Source organism: Apteryx mantelli, chromosome Z, assembly GCF_036417845.1.
Source record: "Apteryx mantelli isolate bAptMan1 chromosome Z, bAptMan1.hap1, whole genome shotgun sequence".
NCBI classification, from domain to species: domain Eukaryota; kingdom Metazoa; phylum Chordata; class Aves; order Apterygiformes; family Apterygidae; genus Apteryx; species Apteryx mantelli.
In genome coordinates this window covers 18,747,960-18,774,567 of record NC_090020.1, presented here as the reverse complement: position 1 = coordinate 18,774,567, position 26,608 = coordinate 18,747,960, and the positions used below count along the sequence as shown (strand labels likewise).

The window sequence follows — 26,608 nt, the reverse complement described above, 5'->3', positions numbered from 1 at the left end:
AAGTCTAGCAAGGAAAAATTCACAAAGCACCATATGAACTACTTCAATTTGATTTGCTGGGGTGACTTTAATTATTTCAGCCAACTACCAAAGTTACGATAAATTGTGAACAGTTTGCCTCACAATTATCTTCCACTAACAGGCATTTAATATATGCCCTTGAAGGTGCAGAGAAGACAAACATTATTAGTCTGGATTACAAATAACTGCTTTCATCATGAAACCTAAGATACTCCCTAAAGAAGAGAAGAATAAAGGATGTTCAGAAATTCAGAGGTATGCTGAAATTCAGCTCAAGCCAGTCTAGAGGTAACCACCAACACAAAGACAATGCTGAGCTGTAAGTATGCATACACAGTCATAGAAGACTATAGTTCTAGGCAAAGTAGTATAGCACACGCTAAAAGCACCACAGCTTCACTGGTATTTGTATCTGAGATGCATTAAGTCCTATTTGGATAGGGTTTAGACATTCTACAATTACAACTTTCAACTGCAAGACAGACGCAGTACAAATGAGAATTATTACTGTATGATTAGTTCTTCTGTAAAATGATGGGTTATTTTTCGTTGTTCAGTTTCACTTCTCTCCTTCATAAAGTTCTCTAGTCTATACTTCTTTCCAAAACACAAACTAATGATGACATATTTTACAGGATAACACCTAAGAGATATGCATGTCAACAGACACAGTAAAAAAAAAATTCATCACAGGTTCTACTGACTCTAAAGCATTACCACAAACAGTACACACATACATGTCCTTGTTATTTCCTGTCATTGTGCCAACAGCTCCATGAAACCTCTGTAAAAAGCAATCAAGATCGATACATCAATCAAAAGTTGCACTATTTTGTACAAAACCTACTTTAATTGTTTTATACAAAGTCTCTTTAACATAAGAAAGGGAAAAGTCACAGCTGTGAATATTTCTGAAGCAACTCAGCTGACTCCTTTTACTGTCTGCCAAGTTACTTCTTAAGTAGTGCAAAATTAATTAATCACTAATATATACCCATAAAACCTTCAGGATAGACTATATCTTTATTTAAAATAATTTATTAATGCTAACATTATATTAATAACATTAAAATAAAACAATCCTTTATTGTTTTACAAACCCACACACCTGAAATGTAAAGTGATCCCTGTTGTAGCACATTCCCCACACCAGCTTATCAGTACCAGGAGATTTATGTTGAACTTTTACTGTTAATTGACTTAAGTAGCCCAGGTGATCGAGAATTACTCCTTTATAAATTACAGAAACAGCAGGGCTCAGAACACCTTACTTTCCACAAACCGTCATGGTTTATTGGCTGTATATGTAATCTATCAATATGTAAGTGACACCTGAATTCTTTGTCAGGCAAAATACTCACTGAAGCAAGATTCTGTCTGGAAAATGAACTTAATTTGGCCAAAACAAATTCACCACCTTAGAATACAGTACTTGTCTACCATGACTTTTACCAACCTATTCCAGAAGGTAGTGAAATACTAATACTATAGGGAATCCCATACTAGCTCCTATTTACCATCTTCAAATGTAAAACTTAACTATCAGCTTATTTAGATTTAAAAAAAGACTGTCCTAGAAGTTCTAACTAGCATGAACAGAATTTTTATAATTAGTCACTACTTGAAGTAAGTGCTTGTTTTTGCTGATATCAAACATTTTGATTATCATGTTTTAAAAAAATGGCAAAAATTCTGAAAGATACCCTGTCAAAAAAAACCATCAACAACCCCAAATCCCTACAAAATGTTGTTTTAAATAATGTTATCACTAGACAATTCGACTTCATATAAACTGGTATCTGGACAGCTCTGTTTCTAGAAGGTCGCAAAGTCCATCTCTGTGGTTTGCAGAATGTCATACAAATATTAAATTTATTACAATGAAAATCTTCATCACTCTGGATTGGCCTCCATTTTTTAAACCTGTCTACTTTATAAGTTAATGGTTAGTAATTCAAACTTCCTACTCAGTTTCTTACTGTTTTACATTTGAATTCTTTTTGCTTTGTCTCCAAAACAAGTTCTTGTGCCTGCTTTATATAACACTAGAAAACAATAATGTCCTTGATATTTTCTATAAAATATTCCTATTACTCTAAAATTTAAAACCACACACAATACAGATTTAAAATTTTTCAGATTTTTCATTTTCATTTTTCTACTTGCATAAGTTACCAAGTCAATGTCTTTCATATTTCCCTACACTAGACATGACTGTACTTTTAAGCAAAATTTTGAATGGCGTAAAATAATAATTCTTCTGTCTCTTCCAAATAATCATGTCCTGCACTGCAACTCTTCCTACATATCCAACATTTCTCTTTTTTCATAATGAAAAATACTCTAAAATCTAAATTTTAAGGAATATACTTCCAAAACTATGATGCTACTCACTGACTGAATGTAGGACATGCCAACATTAAATCAATCATTTAAGTAAAAATAAATTTTCACTCCAGTTCAAGTTTTCAGCTTTAACATCAGTTTCACTCTTAGTGTACAAGCGCTCTTGTCTCCCTCTTCTGAAGAGATGAAGATGACCGACTGGATCCAATTGCATTCAGTTCCTTTGTGAATACGGTATGGCGAGAAAAGGACTATGTTAAAGGAACAAGGAAAGCTGATGGGAGGGGGAAGGCTAGAGTGAATTCTTCAGTGAGACTGTCCATAAAGATTGCTCATCCTTTCTTTCCTAAGAAGGCAATCACACTTATTTAAAGTAATGTTATATGGATTTCTGCAGAAAAGATGGTTCTAAAAGATCTATACGCTAGTTCTTAAATCAAACAGGAAAACAAACTAAGCAAAAACCATAGGTAAGTTAGTCCATATGAAAACTCAAGTAACATATGCATCCTGCAGTTCCACTAACATTTTACTACTTATAACAAACCATACTTTCCTGATGAACATTTTTGCATTTAAAAATTATAACAGCCAGTTCAGAGACTTACTCGAATTAGAAGAGACAAGCAATACTTGGTAACACCTAGATATTCCCAAATGACTCAAGAATTACTGAAAACATATGATTCAGCTTTGATAGAATTAAATGTGTATATGAGTATACTCCAATCACTGGAATCACAGATAATATAAGAAACCCTATGATTACCTCCAGCAATTTCAGGAAAAGCAAAAATTCCAACTACATGACTAAGTTTCCACACCCTAACGACCATGCACTGTAATCCCATGACTCAAACAGCTCTGGGAATGAAGTATCACATTAATTTTAATTTAGTGATGACTAGTAGACAAAAAAAAACATACTTTCTAAGATACGTAAATAGACTTTACTAATTGGTCAAACAAATCTTACCCCAGCAGAATTTTAGCATGAACCTCTTTGTTAGTCCTTGAGATTTCTCTCAAAGAGGTAATTTCTGCATCAAACCAAAATCCTCTTTCTTCTGGAGTCTCAACATTGTAGTTAACCATCACCACATCACCCACTTTTAGTTCATTCCACTTCAGAATGGTTCTTGCTCGGGGTCGAAGATTACTGGTGTCCATTTCTACTATGCCATTCTCTGGGTACCTTGAAAAGTGAAATCAACAACAGTAATAATTACTACTCCCATAACAGTAAAAATTAAGTCACAGACAATATTTTTCAAAAGCACAATTTTTAAATGAATTTTGGGATTATAAAAAAATGTATAAATCTGACCTAGTATATTTTTGAAAATTAAATTTTAATCTAAATACAGACCTGTAATTTGACTAATCTCAAACAGAAACAGCCTCCACCAGTTCTCAAAACAAAGAAAAAAAATTCATAATTGGAATGCGGTCAGGTTCAAGTTTCAGCACAGATATGGCCCAAATTTGCTCCCAGTAAAGTCAACATTTCAAGTAAACCAACAATGAAAAAGCGATGAAGATTAAACCTAGAATTTTCAAAATAGCGTATTACTAGTTTAACTCTGCTTTCAAAGATCTGTTACATTTCCACTAACTTCAACAGCGAAACACTTAACACAGCTCTTCAAAAAAATCTTACCCTACACACATAGCATATCAGATCCATGGGATGAATATAGTCCAAGTCCACATTCCATGAATCAAGTTTGAAAAAAAAGGCTAATTACAAAACCCAATGAGTAAGAAACAAAACTATGACTCTCTATGAGACATGAGGTAACAATTTAAAAAATATTTCCCCTTTTAGATTACATAAGGAAAAATTTAGAAAGAAAAAAATTTTAAACAGGAAGATCATTCCTTCTTCTCTTGACAACATACTTTTCTTGTCAAGATGTAGGAAGAAATGCAACAGTTTTAGAAAGAAATAAAGTTGCAAGAAAATAGTTCATTAAATCATATTTAAGAAGTTTTGCTTGATCTGCTATTTTTCATTGGAAATCTTGTGACTTTTTCCACAATTTTACACAGTATTTTACAGAACACTAAACACAAATTTCTGAGGTTTATAAGCAATTGCTTTCTTCTTCCTCCTGTGCTGGTATATATCATTACAGAGTATATATAAATCAAACAGTAACTAATAATGAATAATTTATGAAGAGCTCCACTTCCTGATTTGTGAAACATTCATTTAGCAGAATTAAGATAGGGATATTTGACAGCACTACAACCAAAAAGCACAAAGCAAAAAAGAGAGCTTTTAAGATTTTGGGGACACTAATTTTTCAGCCTAACAACACAGCCTTCTTAATTCCTGTGTATAAGGCAACTCTTTAATAACAGTAGAGGTTGTATGGTCTTCCCATGTGCTGAAAACAACAGTGCACTAAGGATACCACAGAAAAATTGCTGGCAGAAAAAAAGCTGGCCTGTTATAAAAAAGTAAAAAATAAGATGCTATATTAAAACAGGTTAAGTTAATTTCTGATGCTGTAAGTAAACAAAACAAAATTTCTATCATTAGATAGTACAAGATTCTAAAACTAGGTGTTTTGCGATGAGGTCACACTATAAATTTAACAAATAAAAAGTCTACTGCATGCAGACAACTGTTATTAAAAATACATTTTTTTCTTAAAAAAAAAGTAACTATGAATGATAAATATTAAAGTAAATCTCCATCATGTAATTATTTTAGCAAGTGCACTCAGGCTTGGTATTTTTATAAAACTTTATCAAACAGTACAGTTAAATCACAATGGCAAGTTCTATACTAACTAATAAAAGTATGACTTAATGACTTTCCAGCATGCTGGAAAGTAGTGAACAAAATAATTCAGAGGTCTTGGGGAAACCACACATTTTAACTTAATGCATAAGGAAGTATATAAGCTACTGTCAGTAGCAGCTGAGTCTCTGACAAGGTGTAGCCTGACATCCACTCTTGAACAGCTGATTCAAAGTTCACTGATACAAGTGGAGACATTCTCTTTTACATGAGTTCATCATAATTTGTTTAGATGTCTTCTATTAAATCTAACACACTAGCCTGCTGCTACATAGATGGGTTAGGGAAAAAAAACAAACCTAAGAGCTGGTCCTCTGACTCCAGGTCTTTATTTGTCCTCTAGTGTGCAGCTATCTAAAACGTGGCTTAAATTTGTTTGGAACATCAAATTTGTTTTGTTTAAAAAATATGAACCACAACAGTTTAAAAGTGGTTGTACTTTAGGCAAACCAACAGCCAAGTAACAGACACATCTATCCTTAATTACTTACAAAAGTTAAATCCAGAAGTGTTTTCCCCCTAAACATTTATGGATTTTTCTAATTTTCAAAGTCTACTGGATAAGAATAGTAGCACACAAATACATGTATTCGGGATACAGCTGCTATTCAAATCACAGTGTTATGTGATGTAACTCTTCACAGCTTCTAATTTTTTACTTTATTTCAAATTTGAAAGTCTTTACTGCAAAGCCAACATTTGTATTTACCTCTTGTCTTGTGGCTTTCCCTTCAAACAACTATTCTAGAGCTATACAATGGTCTAATTTTTATAATAACTGTATTATGCCCAACTATAACATGCCAATAAAACTGGTTCATCTACAGGTAAGAAAAACAATGCAAAAAACAACTATAATGATATCATTTCTATTTTATTGATAAGCCTGGATAATGACATAGCATTATAGTACAACAGGCTACCAAAAACGTAAACAGCTGAGCTTCTGAATACTGGTCAAATCCAATTTTTTTTACAACAAACCCTTCCTAAAATTCGAGAAGAGAGAAAGCAGGATATAGTAAACAGAGAATCAGTTTACTTGAAGTCTGAAATGGAAACAGGACCTAAACATCTAGATAATGAAGAAAAAAAATTTTTTTTAAATAGACATTTCATTTACGTACACAATGAAAGAATCAAATGAAGACAGTAACTGTAAATAGTATGTATGAGACAAGTGGGGCTATATAAAAATACAGTGCACATTAAGAAAGTTCCAATGTTACTATCTATCAAGAATTAAATAAGTGTGATTTACAACAGTTCTGATTCATAAAAATTAACCTCCCTCTGAAAATCTATTCTCTTTCTAAAATTAAAATCCTTTTCAGGTTCTCTTCTTCCAGGGGGACATTTGGACAAATTCATCTTTTATTTCATCACTGAGAGTTGTTTTGTCCCAGATTCAGCTTTGTGCCCTCTTTCCCATTCCTGTACAACTCAGAACAGAATCCTTCCTGCTGTACTGATGAGGAACTTACAAGATTTTCTTTCTTAATAATGATTCCAGCTCTGTTCTCAGAAGCATCTGATGAAAGAACCCAAACAAAGAAGACCGCTAGCAAGCATGAGTAGAACAACCAAAACAGACACCCCCAAAATGCCCTTTTACAGACAGAAGGAAACTAACTGCTTTTGAAAGAAAGAAAAGAAAGGTAGAGACTCCACTGAGTTTCTTCTCTTAATGGCTGCTCAGAGACTTAGGTTCAGAAACTTCCCTTTGGAAGGAAAGATTTATAAAGGGGCTTGATTTTCCTTGTCAGAAGTCAACATTCTTTTGCATCAGGCTCCAGACATCGAATGTTGTACAGAAGATTTGGTTTAGTTTTTCCACAACACATCTGATGCTTCAAGAGCACCTCTATAATCAACACTACTCCACAGCACATAGCTAAAGCTCTACCATTAAAGCAGAATTTCTTCTATTATTGGAGTTGGTCACAAAATATTTTGCCCCAAACTGAGCAAATTCTATAGCGAAACATCCAGCTGCCAGGGAAATCAGGCTTTTAAATAGAAAAATAATTTTAAAGCTTTTCCATCTTCCCTGAACTATACAAGTGTTTTCCAGCAGTTCATCAAGAAATTTAACAAAAGCTAAACATACTCAAGAGTCCTTTACTTCACTCAACCATTTGACTTTTTATCTTCCAGACTACAGGAGAACTGCGAAGAAACAATATTCATCCTTTTACTGCATGCTTTTCCCTGAATGCCAGGTTTGTCCTGAAGTCACTATGGGACAGGTGTTCATTAAAGGCATTATTTGCCTTCTACCCTTTCAGACCACTCAGTTATCTGATCTCAGTTGGTATTTTCATCCAGGAGAAATAAAGTCCCTAAGTGGTTAAGAAAGAAAGAAGGAAGTGTCAAAAATTGAGAAAAGCGTACTTTTAATTTTTTAAAATAAAAATCATGTAACCATTTAACTAATCACCTACTACTATTAAAGAAAAACTAAGTCAATCTAGGAGAGAAATCAAGCCAATCATCTGTTTTCGGCCTAAGTCAGCACCTCTGTAACCTAGAAACTGATCAATGATAAAAACAACAAGGATGCTATTCACCAGAAAATAAATAAAAAATAAAAAAAGATACTCCATATGAGCTCCCTTATGTCTCTAGTCAGCAACTTTCAGAAATGAACTGTTACACATCTATAGAAAATTTGCATATAAAAAGCGTATCAACTGAACAGATCTTCCTTCCTTGAAGCTCACAATTTTTGCCTGTCAGGAAATCTCTGGATAAAAAGACTAGCAAATAACAGGCTCTTACAGCTGTTAGCATTCACCAAAATCCTGGTCCAAGGAACCACTTCTACGAGCTAAGGCGCAACAGTCCTTAAAAGCAATAGGACACAGACAGGAAAAGCAACTAACTGTTCACATTTGTCCGTGACACTCCAGGCAGAACAGCCAGATACTCATTTATAGCTGAAACAGCATTTGTCACAAGCTTTTGAGTTAGGCTTAAAATCACACATTTGGAGTCAGACTTAAATATGTTAATCACAGTAACACTATTCTTCATTACACTAAGTATTTCCCCAGTAAACTTCTGATCTCAAATGTAACTAATGCCACAACTTACTGGAATAAGTATAGAGAAAATAGACTGACATTAGATAATGCTATTCATGTCGTGTTAAGTTTACCACAGGTAAACATACCTGTGGTTAACATACCACGTTAATTGTACAAATCACAGAATTTTAGTTTAAAACCTAAGACCCTAAATGTGCAAGGCTAATATGTAATTACAGTATCACAAAATGGGAATATGTAGGTTTGGGGCAACCAAAAGATACAAAACAACAAAATACAACTTTTAACAAGCCTCAAGAACTAAGTGAAGAGCCCATGTGAGCAAACCATAATAAAAGACTACTGTTAGACATTGGTATCTTTAGTAAAGGTGTTTTCTTATCTATTGATTTGCTTTTAAAATCCTTAGATGACCCTCAAGAGAGAACAGAATCTGCATGTTTCACAGCACATATCAAACCTAATATAATTTAGTGAACAGAACACACTTAATTTTGTCCTAATTAGACCAGCTTAAGTTTGGTACAATTCAAATGAAGCTGATTTGACACAATTCAACCTTTGAACTTAAACCAATCTGAGATACTGTTATCTTATTTTTCCTTGTTTTTAACTACACTTGCTATCTAACAGTTAAAAAGCAGAAATGTAAGTACAGTCAGAACAGTTAGATGAATACTGCCCATAAGAATTCTCACATTCATTGTTAAGCCATATTTCCCTAACCTCTAACTGTAAATATTAATACTAGCTCAGCAAGGTTTTCATGTAATTTCCTAACTCAGTAGGCATCTTCCTTAGCAACGCATGACCCAAGAAGTAAAAATTCCAGTATTTCTTGGCTACAGTCAATATCTGTGCATTCCTAAAATGTCACTAGGACAGCTGGAACTGGAAAGATAAACTCCTGAAATTCATGGTACTGGAACCAAAGTATAAAGTCAGGACTTCCCTGCCCCTCCTCCAGGCATGATGATGCATAAAATTTACAAAAGTAAATCTTATTACAATTGTTATTTTCCACTACAAACAGAACAAAAGTATAATTCATTTTCCCAGCCAATAAACTCAGAAGAAAGTAATTCAATACATATCCAGAAATGGAAAAATTGGAAGGGCACATGTGTGCATACACACACACACACGCACACAAAACCCCTCACCCCCCCCGAAAAAACCCACACCACAATAAAGATAAAATCAGAAGTACGGAAGTAAACAAAATCGTGGAAAACCTCACCTAACAACCAATAACTACAGATATCAACAGTTTAGCAGCTTAAACACTGAGAAACATTATTAATAATTTGAAGAAAAACATCTTACTTTCCTAATAATTTTCATTCAAAATATTAGGGAAAACTAATTTCCAGATGTGCACCACTGCACTGATTGTCTTATATGAGTGGAAGTCATAAATACTTTGAAAGAATACAAGCTGGAAAACAAAGTATTGAGACAAAGTTTGGAAACAATAAGAAACATAAGAACAACATAAGAAGAAGAAGATATAGTAAGAAACTGCTGTACCTTATAAAACCATATACGGCAAAAACAGGAAAAACACTTGAAAAACAGCTGGATAGGCTTCGCTACTGAGTATACAGGATGACAGAGGCCACACAGCTACTGGAAGACTTATTTCTTGAAAATCCTTTCCTCAGGTGTTCAATCATGTGACTGCACAATGAGAACACTTAGGGCTAATAAAAGACTAATAAATAAGAAGCGGAAAGAGCTCAATCACTTTCTCATTTACCATATACTTTCAGCCCCAAGTATCAGTCTACAGAAGAAAAAAACCCTAAACTTTAACTGTTGACATTTCACAGCAGGACTCTGGAAGGACTACTAGGACAGCAAAGCTTCCCTCCCTTGATTGTGTAACACAAGCAGTGTTTCAACTCTGCTCTTTGCAAAATTTTCTAAAGAGCCGTGACAAACATCCAGCTTTTCTCCTGACCTTTTTCTCCTAATTTCCTTTCCAGTTGGTAGAAAATCTCTACATCCTTTAAAATGTAAGGCTTACAGTTAATGCCAGTTTGTCAAAAACTGGAAGACCAATAAATACAAATCCTTGAGGTTAATAAAGTATAGGTGATGCAGAAAGGAAATTGGCAGTAAACCAGATGTTCAGGATTCTTACAAATTCTTTCAATTCTTGAAATTAATAGCATTAATGCAATGTGAAGCCTACTCCCCAAAATGACATTAAGTTTGCATTAATTAGCTTGGACAACCACATCAAAGTGGCATGCTTTCACTACTCAAGACTCAAAGAATGAAGACCTAAACTGTGATCTAGCAGATCTCCTATTCTTTTAGTATTGTCTAATAATGTCTCTGTGTGAGTTTTGAATGATTAAACAAACCCATACATACTGAACTGACATAAGAGACCAGGAAAAAAAAATTATGCAGCTAATACAGAAGATAAACGCTCCTACTGGTCATTCAGGCTAACTAGCCAGAAAAAAAAAAAAAAGAAAGAAAAAAAGCTCTTGACAGAAGGTCCAAGAAAACATGTGTTTTCCTTAGGAAAAGATTCTGTTACGAGAAGATTCTGCTGGGCAGATAATACAGCTCTAGGCCTTATTCCTTTTCTGAAATTCCAAGATAACCAAGATGAACCAAAGATAACAGGTACCATAATGAAGCAGAGGTCTGTGGCTCCTGAGACTTATTCAAATTTCTATCCATTAAACTATTATCCTTCTAAAGAAATAACTCCCCAGTCTCCCCACTTCAAATGCTGAGACTACTGCTTGAAATTTGACAATGTATACCTTCCTGATATGGACTATTTCCTGAGCTTAACGGCTATAACAATATATATATTTCGGCTAAACATGATTATAAAGGGTATTTGAGAAATAAACTGTGTGTAAAAGGAATTATTTGGGCATTTCCTCGTGGAAGACAAAACAAAATTCTCTTTGCAGGGCGCACTGCTGCTAAGTCTGCCTAGAGGGGATATCCCCAAAGAAGCAGTACTTTTTCTTTACGCTGTTCTATCCCTACAGCACAGCCACAGGGCAAACTGTTCTGATTGCCTCAGTGAAATGAAAATTAGTAACACTCATTTAGTGGGTTACTTTTTAGAAATATCAGCAAGCAGAAACACTTCACCCTACAGCTACACAACCACTAAGTTGAACGTAAGTGAAATATCAGGAGTACTAGTTGGGAAGTAAGGTAAGAAGAAGGAGCAGTGACCACCTCATCTGACAACAGCCCACAATCCTTGATTATGTCTTTTTGTTTCCAAAATCAATTTACCAACTAGTAGAAGTGTCACCTGAGGGAATTCTCAGATACATTCTATTAAGTCCCACACTACCACTTTTATTTGCGCATTTCATATTAAAAAATATTCTGAAAATATCCCCTTTAAACAAGTCCCAACTACAAATCATTTTCTGAGGAAGAAAGAACAAGTTTAAGACTGTTCTCGTCTTGCCAATCTCTTCAGCTAAGGAGACACTTTCAAGCAGAAAATGATTATTTTTCTTGACAAGACAGTACTTAGAACAAGGAATGATGCGCCTATTTAAGATTACTATTTATTTGCTTTCTCATTTCCTTAAATTGTTCTGTGCTTTCCAACAACCTAAAGTTATAATTTTGAGAAGTCAGAACAGTTTCAGCTGCCCATAACAAAGTTTACAAGAATGTCAAACTGTCTCGTTCATTACTTACACTGAACATAGGAGGACTAAAATTCTTGAGTGTTATGACAATTCAGTGAAATCCTGGCTTTTATAGATGTATAGATACACACATTTTTTAAGAAAATGTGGAATTGTACAAAAATACATTATTGTTAGTGGATGGATATCAGTTATTTTTCTGGCCTATAAATCCCTAAAGAACTTCATATGAAATAGGCAACACTTCTGGTGAGGAGAACAGCTAAATCAGGACAGAGCACTTTAGCTAGCATATAACACAGTCTTTCAAATAAAACGCCCTATGCTTTTTATTTTGTGCTCTCCCTTTTTTAAAAGGGATAATGAGTAACACCTTTAGCCTTCATTGGGAACTGTTTCTTTTCACTCCACTTTCAAGGACAACTTCTCTTACTGCCTGTAACCCTGATTAGTCCTGGACTAATAGAATAAAGGCCATCTGAGAAAAAGGTAAAAAAAAAAAAAAAAAGGTAATTGCCCTGACTATGAGAAGTCACCCTGTACTTAAAGACTGTTCTTCTACAACATGAAATAATACTGGAATAAACATTTTCCATCTGGATGAGATCTGGGGAAAAAGAAAACATTTTTAAAAAATCAGACAGGATTATCTCCACCTCTTTTTCCCCTATTTTTTCATCTTGCACTGTCTCCCATCCCCCTAAATAAAGTGTGTTGCTAAAGTTCCTAATTTTATATCTCTCTTGGCTAGCACAACATGCCTAGGTCTCCAACACTTCAGTATCACAAGCAGACAGTAAGCTTAGAATGGTAAAAAAGAAAGGCAATCTCACAAATTCTTCCCAGATGGAAGCAGAAACAGAAGAAAAAAACCACCACAATACATGAGGTACAGAGTTGAGGGGTCAATGCATTTAAGTAGTATTTAAATTGTAAGCCTTCCATCTCCAGATGAAAACTACCACTGACAGACTGATACAACTCTATTAGCTCAATTTACATTTAGGAACACGAGAGTCTAACACATGTCCTGGATCACTGAGATCAGTCCCTCAAATTATGACTTTCAAGCTCTAAGGTTACTGTTATATTTTCCACAGCTCATTTTTATTTTTACAAAGTTTTACACAGCTCAGAGAAGACTAGTGGCTCTACTAAAAATACTGTCTAAAGAGAAATGATAACCCCCACAGAAGTACTGACTGAAGCTTACTTACAGGTATAGCAATGGCACATTCATATGTGCCTTTACTTTCAAAGGCTGCTGCAAACTCTTTGGGGTTAGGAATGTCTTTTTTTTAAATGGTTCCACAGACTTTAGCACAATAGTATCCTGATTAACTCTTGAAGACTTCGGGTCTTAATTAATAATAGTATTTAGTAAAAGCATGTAATACATTAATACAACCTATTCTGATGCAGAAGTAGCAACAACTTCATAATAACAACAGACATGTTACTAGATAACTGAGCAAAGTTAACACTGTTCTGAATTCTTCATGCTGAATAGACTACTCACTAGTAACTTTATTTCCAAGAAATGCACTGCCCACATTCACTCTGTAAATGCAAATGCCAGCAAGCATCTTTATAACAGGCATAGATCTGCATATATTCCCCTCCTCTCCACCTTTTTCTTTGGGGGCAGCTGGGAGAGGGAGTTACCAGGAGTATGTGTGAATGCACTGCTACCAAAAACTATGTAGCTGAGTTTTCCATAGGGAAACTGCAGGGGTCACCATGCCCAGAGTGCAGGTGGTGAGCTCTGCCCTAGCAAAGACATCTGCATGGCGATGCCTGCTCTGCCAGGCTGTGTGCAAAAAAGTTCACCAGGACTGTCTGCACATGACAGCTGTTGGTTCTACTCAACTGCAAAACCTCAAACAGCACACAGACTCCAGGATGGATAGATGATGAATGTGCACATGGAAAACATACCTCAGAGAAATCAGTTGCTCTTAAGTATCCCTCTTTTCTGCTTGTCAGGCTACATGCACAGTAGCTCCTGACATTCACAGTTTACACGAAGTGGATTTCTAAGTTCTTTGTTACACAACAGTTACCGCAGGATCACATTCAAAGACAGCATAATTTCTAAATATTTAGCTATAATAAAGAGTGCTTAGTAACAGCATATTCTAAAGATGTCCAGAATGGAGACATTCTTTAATAAGATTACCAACATACTTTGCACTCTGACAGAGTGTGCTTAAACTCAAGGGTAAATCTGTTTTAGCAGTCTTGCAATAGATTTTCACATGGCCAGCATCCACTGAAGCCGCCTCTAAAATTACTGTATGCTTCAATCTTTCAGCTAGTGACACAAACGACTAAAGTGACCACCTGAAGGATTTGGTCACAAGCAAGCTGGACAAGGCCTACTTTAAATCCAGCATTTGAAGAAACATGAAATTTTGGAATACAAGGAAATTAATTTCCTAAACAAATGAAAATCAGATTCAAGTTTAGTCTAAGTCAAAACTTAAACTAGGTCCTAAATGAAACCTTGTAAGATAACAACAACAAAAACACATGTAGGCTGTCATTCTCCCTGCAGAAGTGAAAGAAACCAGGAAAATCATCTTCCTGAGGAGATGAAGTAGCAAGCTGGTTTCCATAGGCTCTGAAAGTTAACATCAATCATCAGTTTTCCACTCCGTTAATGATTAGGATGACACAAAGATAGGAGCACTCCCACTAAACCCAGAAGAAACCTTAACTTTAATGTGCAGTGAGAGAAGCCTGAGAAACCCACCACTGAAAGACAGTGAGCTGGAATGGCAGCAAGGACTCTGACTAACTTAACAGGAAGATTTACCCTTAAGATCCCTTGGACAATCAACAGAAGAACCTCTGTTAGACAAGGAACACGCTTGGAAAACAACAAGGCTGACATATTTGGCAATGGAAGTCTCTCGTGTTAAAATCTTCCTGTTACCAGTAAAGACATAGCTCACCAACAATGACCAGGTCTATTTTAACAAGCAGAAACACTCAGAACTGGCAAGGGGTGGGGGGGAAGAGTATAAGGTCTTGGAATGGTGCAGTACCCTAACTTCTGCCTGTACAAATCCATGAACTTTCTGGAACTTTTAGGAATTCTCACTAATGGCAATGGCCATCTGGATACCTAAACTGTCTTAACCAGGCTGGGCACATAGTCCACTGTCACTGCATCACATTGCTTTTCTGAGGGGCTCTTCACAACATCAAAGAAAAGACAGCCATTTAAATTCTAATGAATCATGAAAACCTCCAGCACACATCCTAAACAAAACAGAGGGACTACAGTTTCTTGTTGGACTGAGAAACAAAGATACCTTGGAGTACTTCTAGTTCTGAAAGAGCTCAGAGGGCATCATTCCACAACTTTTATTAACCATGATACAAACAATCACTTTTGCTAAGGTATTTAGCACCCTAGAAGAATTAACCACAGAATGGTGTACTTTATGTCATGTAATGCAGGTATTACCTTAAAATATAATTTCAACTTCTCTGTTGATTGATACAATATCCTACAGGTATCATCATCAGAATGTGAGGGCCCTGAATAAAAAGTTACACACACTTGACTCATACTTAATTATCTGTGTATTGATAGATACGCATGCTGACATTTCTCAGGCTGCAAACACCTCTAGTTGTCCTGGCGACAACCAGCGTAAGCACCTTCTTAAACAGATAAAGGCCTTTTTACAAATGACTTGAACAAAAAATGCAAGAAAAAACAGCATCTGTTTGTAAATCAGCAAGTCTTTCCACTACTGTAGTGAAGAGCTAAGCATCAAAAAACTATCACTCTCATACTGAGTATTGTCTCCCTGAAAGTAAACAAACTATAGCCAGCACTGCACAATAAATGCAAAATGGAGTAAGGTAATGGCAAGCTTTCATATGATGCAGTACTGTAAGACTTGTCTTTATTGTGTCACATTAAGCTATTGGAGTCTCCTGCTCATAATCTAGGACTGATTCTTAAGCAAGCTAGCAGTGGCAAAGACTGAATGAATCTACAGTTACCTCAGTTAACTTGAGCATCTAAGCACATCTCAGATTTTCATCCTCTCGTATTCTTTTGTAATAAAAGACAGTTGCTCAGGGCAGAAGAAAGGACTGGATGATCACAGGGTGTGGAATGTGATATCAAACCCTGACTTAAAAGTCTCTAGTGCCCATCTGTGATACCAATACATGCAAAGGTGAAATAGAAATACAGTGAATAAAGCATCAGGAAAGGAAGAAGGAGACACTGATAGAAGTAGGAACACACCTACGAACAGGCAGCCTCAAGGCAAAAGGCTGCCTTCAGAAACTGAAGCACAGGATGAAGTATCAAGCAAAAGCACTGATCCCACAACTGGATGCCAAGAAAGTTGGTACCAAAGGCTGACAGAATGACAGCGCTGATAAAACTGATATGCTAGTCTCTACCTCACTAATGAAGATAGCACTCTTAAGCAAGTACAGCATGGCTTTTAAGTCACTCAGTTTATGAAGAACTCTGTTTAATCTGGAACTTAGAGGTCCTGTTCCTCCAAACGGCAATAGGTTTTCTATAAGCAGAACAATCCCTCTACAGAAGTATGTAGGCTTCATAGCTACTGCAGTACTGTAATGAAATGCTAGGCCTACAGCCTCTAGAGAAAAGAAATTCAGCCATTCTGTTCCTTACCAAGTAAGAAGAGATATGTAGCACTCATTATAATTTGCAGTGGTCACAGTCAGGAGGAACTGGTGGTTGCCCTTTTGAAAATTACTATAAGTAAGTTCTTATCCAGAAAGCCCAATTTTTCTTCACCACATTCTTTACCAGAAGAGCTTTGCCGTTTTTCCCCCTTCACATTTGCTGTAGCCATACTACTTAAACAGGCAATGGAGGGAAGAGAGGAACAAATGAAAATTTTACACAAGACTGTTAAGACCAGACTTCTCAGTTAAGGGAGGGACAAGTCCAGCTTCATCCTCTAGGAAAGGCTGTTCTTTGGAGAGCATAGCCACTTAGAAGATATCTTGTTGAGAAAGAATGAACAATTGGTTGGCTTCCTCTCTTGATGAGAATGCCAAATATCTCTGACTAGAAAGCAAAAGCCAGAATGAACCTCAAATCTGTTGATGCTCTTTTATCTACTTTCAAGGGCGAAGCCTGAATTGTACAGGCAGCCAGCCTTCTTGATGCACAGCTACAGGACTAACCACGAACCAGCAGCTAAGGCAGCACTAACCATTACTGAAACCGAGGGAGGAAAGGTAAACATGCCACAATTTTTGCAGACATTCTAGTTGAAAAATTCTTAATTAGTTCTTCATTCTCTCTCAGACAAATAAAGCAAGAAGTAGCAAGAGGTATGCTCCAAAATAACCTAATAATAGGGTAATTAAGGACCAGACACAGTCCAAGAGAGAACGATAAAGTGAAGCTTCACCTTTAGATATAATCAACACTTAAGTTCTCAGCTACAGAATTCTGAGAAAGATGGTGTGAGACAATACTGTCTGTGACTCAGTCCTGAATCTAAGAAAACAGTGTCAATACAAATGGGACAGCTAACAAAAGAAAGGAAAGAACAGTTTCAGGTCTTCAGCTAAGTTGAGACATATGGAGTCTGTGGGTTTTGGAACAGCAGGGGAACAAGTTCTGCATTAGAGGATTTTTTTGCAAGAACTGCACCTATGATGACAGAAGACCTGCTCCTGATACAGGCTTGAACCACTTTCCAGTATCTCCTACCTAAACATTGCTTCTAGAGTGACTGGTTCCAGGCATCAACAGAAAGAAAATGGATGTTGTTGGAACTTTTTCTTTTTTGCATTGTTAGACTAAATCTGCCACAACACACAGGATAGCAAAGTATATTTGCTGTTATCATGAAGTCTTGGAATCAAAGTCATGGGTTTGGGTAGACTATTTCAAAGCACTACACGTGACCTATCCCTCAGCTGTAGCCTTCTTTTTGGTGAGATTTCTCCAAACTGGAAGATAAAACCAGCAGAGAGGGAGAAACAGTCTGGAACCTCAGCATCACTGAGGATTCGGTAAATTGTGGACCTGTGTCAGGGACAGACACATAGTCTTTCTACAGTGTACTGTAGTAATTCTGATGGCTTTACAGGCACCAGGCTTATGCTGTCCATTTGTAAGTCATTTTTATTCTGCTTCTGAAACTGCAAGTGCTTTCATCTCTGGTAAAAATATACCTACTGTGGAGAAGGCAGAGCTGAAAGCCCCCAACACAGTAGAATCATCTTCTACAGCAAATAACAGGAAGGAGAGCTTCTTCAGCACAGAACACAGCAAAGACAGACCAGAGAATTTCAAGTCTGGCGGCACACAGCACACTCCAAAGCTGAAGAACAGAACATCCATGAACAAGTAACTATGTACAGAAGAAAGAACTTACAATACAGTATGAACGTCAAATGAATAAGAAGACATAAGAAATTAGATGAGAATTAGCTGATTAGGAGCAGAGAGAAACTGAGTGGCAAAGCACATCATGCCCTCCCTATTTATCTATATCAAGCATACAGGTGACAGGATACACATGTCGTCTAAAGACACAAAAAAGGTAAACACCAGTACATAAAAACAGAGCACTATGAGTGCACACAGAACCACGGTACAAATGTGCATGTTAATTTCCACTAAAATAAAACCCTGTAACTGATAAAAGTACAGGTCTTGCTTGCTGGAAAGCCTTTAAATAATTTTTCTTCCCAAAAGCTCAAAATTTCAATACCTTAGACTGATCAAGTAAATAACCATGACTTCAATGACCACCTTGTAACTCTGTGCTTCTGTGCTTTATCTGATTTTGCTGACTGAGAATACGCAACTGCTAAGATTTTCTTATTGCAAGACTAAAAAGATTATTGTCTTCAACTGCCGAAAGTTAACAGCTAGATCCTAGAAATATACATAGGACAATTTTCTTTTTTTTAAGTATGGGTAGAGGTAAGACAGTCAGATCCGTTGTGCAACACCTACTTCAGTACTACTTTGACTCATAGAGAAACAACAATATCCACAAAATGAGGAATATAATTTCACTGAAACAATTAGAAACATTGTTTCTCATAAATTTTTGCTCATGGCTCACGTAAATACATCTACGGTGTTGTAAAGTTAGGCGGTCTTAAAGACAGGCCTTTGAACTCGCACCACAATGCACTTGTATCATTTAAGAGAAAACATCTTCATTTTGATCATCCAGGATGATTGTTTCTATCATTTCTTACAACTTTTAATATTTCACTAAATATTTAAACTTTTATTTTCAGCATTGTGATTATCTAACATTAAGTGGGCAAGCTTAAAAAGCTGGAGATATAAAACTGTGTCTGAACTCAACATATAGTCAAAATATGCCTTATGTTTTTTCTATTACTACTACTAAGAGCACCAGAAAGGTGCTCTGTTCTAGTTTGTAACATTTAAAATTTTCCTGGCAAAATGAGCTTTGCAGTTGTTTCTTGAAATACAGGCATACCTCATTTTTTTGTGCTTTGCTTTATTGTGCTTTGCAGATATTGCGTTTTTTACAAATTGAAGGTTTGAGCAAGTCTATCAGTGCCATTTTTCCAACAGCGTGTGCTCACTTTGTGTCTCTGTGTCATATTTTGTACATTGTTTTTTTAGACATAACGCTATTGCACACTTAATAGACTACAGTATAGTGTAAACATAACTTTTATATGTACTGGGAAACCAAAGAATTTGTGTCACTTGCTTTATTGCAAAATTCGCTTTATGGTGGTGATCTGGAATCGAACCCACAATACCCCTGAGGTATGCCTGTAGCTAAACTTGAAGTATATGCTCTAAAAATGTATTTTGGAAATTTAAATTTAATGAGTTTATCCTCATGAAGACGAAAACTGAACATACCTGATGTTTGTCTGCCCTTAAATCTCACATTGCACATATTTACTACTCTCAGTAACAGAAGTTAAAAACTCTCACTGATTCTATTCTTTTAGCAGCTTAGTTTGCTGCTTCAGCAGATGTTATTAAAAAAAATTAAGAAAGACCAATTTATCAAAGGAATGCAATGGTACAAAGCTGTTGATAAGAAACTCCATTAAACTGAGCATCCAATATGAAGGGCTACTCTAGCAGACTGCTAATTAATTAAACTCATATTTTACTTGGAAAACACTTTCAGAAAAATTCATTTATACAGTTTCCTTTTCTTATAAAAGAGGATGGATCAAGTTTCATAAAGGCATGACACAGAAATTAACACTTGACAGGAACTTAAGAATGAAAAATTTCATTACTCCCAAGGTATTCACTATATCCAACCGAGAGGTGTTATGTTTTTTTAATACTTTTTCTTGGCTGCAATATTGAACTTGCTTTCTTTGGTTCCAAGTTTCTTCAAGAAATTCTTGGTTTATACAAAACCAAGTAACAACATGTGATGTCTTCAAAATAATATCAGGAGCACTTACTCATCATACTTGATATGATAAATAGCTTCTTCATCAGTGTCCATACAGTCTGAGTAAGATGTGGATGGTGTACTGTCCAAACTATTTGCATTTTCTCTAGAATGATCTTGACTTAAGTTTCCATTAGTCCTTTTGTAAGTATTACCACTCTTTCCTTGAGCTTTACCATTCTTATGTCCCTTTGTTGCTCGGGTAACATTTTCTATATGAGCTTCAAACCAGGCTCCAATGCTGACATCTCGGGCATCCACCAGTTCGTTTATCTAAAAGGAAAATTCAATAATGAATTCATGCTTGCTTTCTATAATCCTGATTAAGAAAAAAAAAAAAAAGCCCACAATTGATTATGCAACTACTTAACTTCAGTATCAGTATAACATTAAATTCCAGTAACTGCTTGAGCTTGTGCAAGTTTGAGTAACATGCAGTCATTAATATTTTGGCTTTCAGTATTTTATTCCTCTCTTCTCAATAAAATGTGGTATGAATATAAAAGGGTGGCTAGATGAGTTTTTTTGTAACCTGAAAGTTAGCTTAATCTGTCTTTCATTGATCTCTTTCACTGGCTTCACAGAATTGCTTTTTATGACTAAAATACGCTTATACTTCTAGAGCCTTAAAATACTAGCACACAATCATGGGGTTCTAAGAATTTACTGGACTTCCAAATTGGAGTTATTACTTAACCTCCCGTCTTTCTGGACTGCAATGCTTTTGAATCCTTCAAGGTTTGAGAAGAGAAAGGAAAGAAACAGACACTCCAAGTCTAACAAGGTTGACATCACTGTCAGCTAAAATCTTTTGACTGTAAGAAACAGAAATATCTCATGGCATTTCTCTTTTCTGTGCTCACAATAATACAGGTATTAAGCAACCAAACTACTTTACTATTCTATAGCATGTTCCACTCATTCAGCTCCTTATGTGTTTTCTCAAGTCTTCAGCTCAGCTCCTCCTCTTGAAAATGCAATCAAGAGACATTACTAAGGATTCCCCCATCTGCTGCAGTAGCTATCTCTCAAGACTACCTCTGAAAGTGTTGGAGAAGCCATGTTATCCAAGTCATCACAAGTAGAGCAAGAAAGAAGCCAGTTCAATCTCTCATAAATCCTTCCACAATGTGATACGCATACTTACACAATAGGCTTCCCACCCTTGTATAGAGCAAGGTCAAACTGTTATGAGCAGAGACAACTTAGGAACATCAGACAATTTTACATGCAGTCCTACTGATTTCTGACAGAACTTATTTTCCTGACAGAGACTCCAGCAGAGGGATTCAAAGGAAGAGATGGTCGGGTCTACTTTTATGCAAAATTATTTTAGTAAATGTGTTTTGTATGGATCATAAGACAGGATATGACTACTTAGGGGTGTTTTTGAGGAGTAGGAGATTATAATCAAGACGTGCAAAGGAGTACCTTACTGAGGAACAAAAGCTACATGAAGAAGATATGAAATGATGCAAACAAAATTAAAATTCTAAGGTAAAGGAAGGAGATTAGTCATTGGTGTAACAACATAAAATCCTTTTTGCATTCTGTAAACTGTGCTAGAATTTAAATTTAAGTAGCCACCTTAATTTACCAGTTAAAGACAGTCATCAGTGTAGTTCACATCTGTTTGTAGAACGGCATCCAACGAGAAAATTACAAATGCCAGTACCTATGAAATTCAAATCCTTTATCTAGAATCTTTGTTGAATAGAATTATAATATTAATAAGAATTCCTAACTGTCACAGAGAACACATAACATGAATTAAGACCACTAGAAAGAGGAAATGTTACCAACTAATATAATTATCCTAAATATTTGAACTTCAAAGACTTACGGAAAAAAATAAAATAGGAAAGATCAAGTCAGATGCTGTTTTCTATGAGAATTACACTGGTGGGAACATAAACAGATCTAACCTTTGGCCTTCTTCCTAATTTGAGGCACTACAATCTAGTTCACTATTGCATTACCTCTGCTTTACTTTGGAACACTTAAAAGAGCCATTCCACTATTTTCATTACAATATGAAGATGAATGGTCAGATAATTAAGAATGCCTAAATTTAAGCTGCAACAGCATGCAACTCAGTATCAGCAAATTTCCATAGTAACTGAATATTCAGTGGGACATATGCAAAAGACAATAAATTTTCAGTTCAATCAAACCAATAGTGCAAGCTCATTATTACCAAATAAAATGAGCAAGCATAGCTTTAATAATTAAATAAAAACATTATGTGCAAGTACAGAGTCATAAATATACACATACATACATATGCAGAGGAAAAAACCCCAACAGACTCCATTTTATTTCTTCACAGAGAGAATCTTGAAATTAAAAAGGTCCGAGGGGCAGAAGGAAAGGTAGTGAATGCAAGTGGGCTTGTATGGCTAATGCAAGGAGCCATGAAACAAAGAAATTAAAGAAATTACAAGACATTAGAAAACCAAAAAAGCAAAACAGGCAACATATAAAACCATGGTTCCAAAATGTGATGTAAGAAAAAACAGTCCATGCAGTGCCTAACAAGAGAAAGAGGTATGGTGTAAGTAAGAAGAAAAAAAACAAAAAGGGAATAATATAACCTAATCTCCATCGGGCATTGAGGTTGAAAGGACTTCAGGTGGTTTCCACTCCAAACTCCTGCTCAAAGCAAGATCAGCACTGAACTCAGGTCAGTTTGTCCTGGGCTTTTTATGGTTGCTGCATCTTGAAAACCTCCAAGGATAGAGATTTCACAACCTCTCTAAGCAACCTGTTCCAGCATCTCATTATCCTAAAAGTTTTTTTTTTTTTCATTATAACCAGTCAGAATCTCTCCTTTTTAATGCCAAACAATTGTGTTTCATCCTTCTGTTCCACACATCAGTAAAAAGCCTGGCTTTGTCTTCAAAGTAACCTCTTTGTAGGTATTGGAAAGTCCCCTCAAACGTTCTGGTTTCCAGGCTAAACAAGTCTCAGCCTCTCTGAGATAGTCACATGCTTCCACCTCAACAGTCTCGATGACACTCTGCTGAACTTGTTAAGTTTATCAATGTCTTTCTTGTACTAAAGCACCCAAAACTAGATGCAGTATGTTGCATAGCAAGTTACAAGTAAAGAAGAATAATCACTTCCCTCAATCTACTGGCCATGCTCCTGTTGATACAGCCCAGTTCCTGTTGATACACTGTTAGCCTCCAGTGCTGCTATGGTACACTGCTGACTCATGTGTTAGCCAACTGTCCAACAACCCCAGGTCCCCCTACAACAAAGCCATTCCCCAGGTGGGGAGTCAATGCCCCAGTCTGTGTCACTGGAGGGGGTTAGCTCACCCCAAGTGCAGGACTTTGCATTTCATAAAGATCCTGTCAGCCCATTCCTCCAGCCCATCTAGACCCTTCTGAATGGCAGACCTGCCCTCATGCCAGCTACACCCCCCACCTTGCTCTTGTTCACAAACTTGCTGAAAGTGTATTTTGTCTTCCCCTCTATGCCACTAATAAAGATATTAAACAGGACAGGTCCCAGGACAGACACTTGAGGAACCCCACTTGAAACAAGCCTCCAGGTAGACTATGAAACATTAACCACTACGCTGAGCCCAACAATCCTGCCAGTTTTTCACCTCTTTAGTATTCCACCTATCCTGACCACAGTGGCCCACTTAAAACAAGGATACTGTAGAAAACCATAGCTTTGCTAAAATGAAGGTAGACAACATTCATATCCTTCCCTCATCCACAGATCCAGTCATTTCATAATAACGACAGTCATACTAGTCAAGCATGACTTACCCTTAAAAAAATCCATTCTGGCTATTCCAAATTATCACCTTCTTCATTATCCAGAAAGAGCTTCCAAGAGGACTATTCCATGATTGATTTTTCCAGAGAACCAAGTGAAACTGACCAGCCTATAGCTGCCTGGATGGTCCCTCTTGCCTTTTTTTGAAGACAAGTGCAGCTTTTGCCTTCTCCAGCCATCAGAGACCTTACCCAATCTTCATGACCTTTCAGCCTTACAATGACATCAGCCCGCTCTCCCCACACCCTTGAATACATACATCCCAGCCAGTCACACGGAAGGGTATCCTTCAAGATGTCTCAAGAGATCCCTGTCCCTCTACTGGTAGCCCCTTTCCTCCCCAAACACTTTCTTTAGGCGCAACACTTCATTGAAGACCAATACAAAGAAGGCATGGAACACCTCAGCCTTATCTGCATCTGTTGTCACTAAATCACCTGCCCCACTCAGCAATGAATCCACATTTTCTTTGTTTATACTTTGACTGTTTGTAACAATAAAAGCTCTTTTTGTTGCCCTTTGCATACTTTACCACACAGTGGTATGCAAACAATCCAGGAGGCTTCTGGAGGGTGTCAGGGCATCTTCTTAATCTAGATGCCAGAGGGCCAGCCAAGGGTGGCGCTTTGCTGAACTTGTCACCAAATCTTCCCAGACAAGAAGAACTTGTTGGGAACATGATCATCAGTGACAGCCTTGGCTGTAGTGAGATCAGGATCCTGAAGGGGACTGATGAAGGCAAATAACAGAATAGGGGGACTTCAGGAGAGCAGACCTCAGCTTAGTCAAGGAACTGGTAGGTGGAATCCTGTGGAAGGCAGCCCTAACTGGCAAAGGAGCTCAAGAGAGCTGACATGTTTTTAAGGAGAGCCTCCTCCTAGCACTAGGAGGGTCCATATCCACACTCAGGAAAATGAGCCATATCAGGACATGAGACATATCAGGACACTAGCTTGGCTAAGCAGCGTATCCATGACTGATCTTCAATGCCAAAAGCAGGAATACAACAGGTACAGCAAGGACAGGCTACAAGGGAGGAGTCATAGTAGCATTACTTAGGCACACAGGAATAGGGTTAGAAAAGCCAAAGCTCAATTTGAAGTGTGCATGTTTCCCCTTCACATTCTCAAGCAGGCTTTATAACTTTTCTAGAGAAAATCTTGGGCTGTAGTCAAAACTGAATCTTTAATTAAAACCAATTATTGTTTAATATTGCTTACAAAGAGCTAATAGTAACCCAGTTCTTAAACCAGACACCATTAACAATTCTCAGTCTCAATGACGAGGAACAGGAGTTGAACATGGTTCCACCCACTATCAGTCCTTCAGGACCCATGCTAGTATCAGTTACCATGTGCAATTGGAATATGCTACCAGGTAAGGCATTCTGATTTATGTAACATGCAGAAACCACACACAGGAAATCTGCTTAGGTCACTATTTTAACCACCTAGCAATAATTTAATTATCACTAATCTGTAATTTCCATCATGAAGTCATGGAAAAGAAAGGAGGAAGTGTTAGGTCCCTAGTATTAGAGATGGCAAAATTTTCAGCTGACTTAACAGAAAGAGTTTTCTTGAATACCTTATCCAATCTCACCATCCCTTGTTTTGTTTCATGTTTTAAAGCTAACTAAGACAGCTAAGAGATAAGCTGATATCACTGTTAGCATTCTTGAAAATATGCATTTTAATGTTCCTTTCCTTTGATCAATCCACCTTCTCTTGCAGCCTTCCAGCTCCCCAATTTTCTCCCTCATTATTTCTCATATTGCAATTAATTAGTAAGGAGTGCAAATGGTAAAGCATAAGAGCTAAAGAAATGGGTTTATTTCTACTGTAAGAAATGGTGGGAGAGGGGACAAGAGAAGAGGATGCCTGTAAGCTCATGTCATTGTACTTAATCTGCTGATTTTCTGACTCCCTGCTTCCTTAGAGAGGGAACTATAAAACTCCTTGCACAAAATGCTGCTGGAACAGAGAATGAGTAAATTATTACTTGCCCTAAATACCCGAAACATCGAGTAAGAGTTTACATGAAACTAAGACAGCTTTATATCAGGATGATGGATCTAAATAAGAACATTCCTCTAACTCATACAAAATTGTACAGGTATAGCAATCATAGCCTCCTTTTCTTTTTCTGTAATTTTGGACACTCTCTAGCAAAATAATCACTGTTATTGATATTTCTTACCTGAGACAAACACCTGAAAAGCAGATGAAGTGCTACCATTCCCTTTATATAGAAATCCTGCAAAAGAGCCAGCTATTTAGCAATCCAGAAATTGCCCATTTTCTGTTTAAATTAAACTTAGGGTACTCTGGTGCAATCCTACCTGATAATATGGTAAAATCCAATGAGGTACAAAACTAACAATAAATATAATATACATGATTCCTAAACAAACTACAAAAAAAATCAATTACTGCATCACATATAATTAAAAAGCAGCATGTATTTCCATAATCTATCTTGTTCTAATAC

General features: G+C 36.5%; 1 protein-coding gene across 4 annotated transcripts in view; it reads right to left on the bottom strand.

Moving 5' to 3' along the window:
- Positions 1 to 26,608, bottom strand: part of UHRF2 (ubiquitin like with PHD and ring finger domains 2) — a 94,544-nt gene that overhangs the window by 49,331 nt on the left and 18,605 nt on the right. For all 4 annotated transcript variants that reach the window (XM_067316721.1, XM_067316719.1, XM_067316720.1 and 1 more), the window contains exons 3-4: positions 20,334 to 20,596; positions 3,344 to 3,562 (exon numbers count right to left, since the gene is read on the bottom strand). In XM_067316721.1, coding sequence (XP_067172822.1) covers positions 3,344 to 3,562; positions 20,334 to 20,596 — 482 coding nt within the window. The remainder of the gene's footprint in view (positions 1 to 3,343; positions 3,563 to 20,333; positions 20,597 to 26,608) is intronic.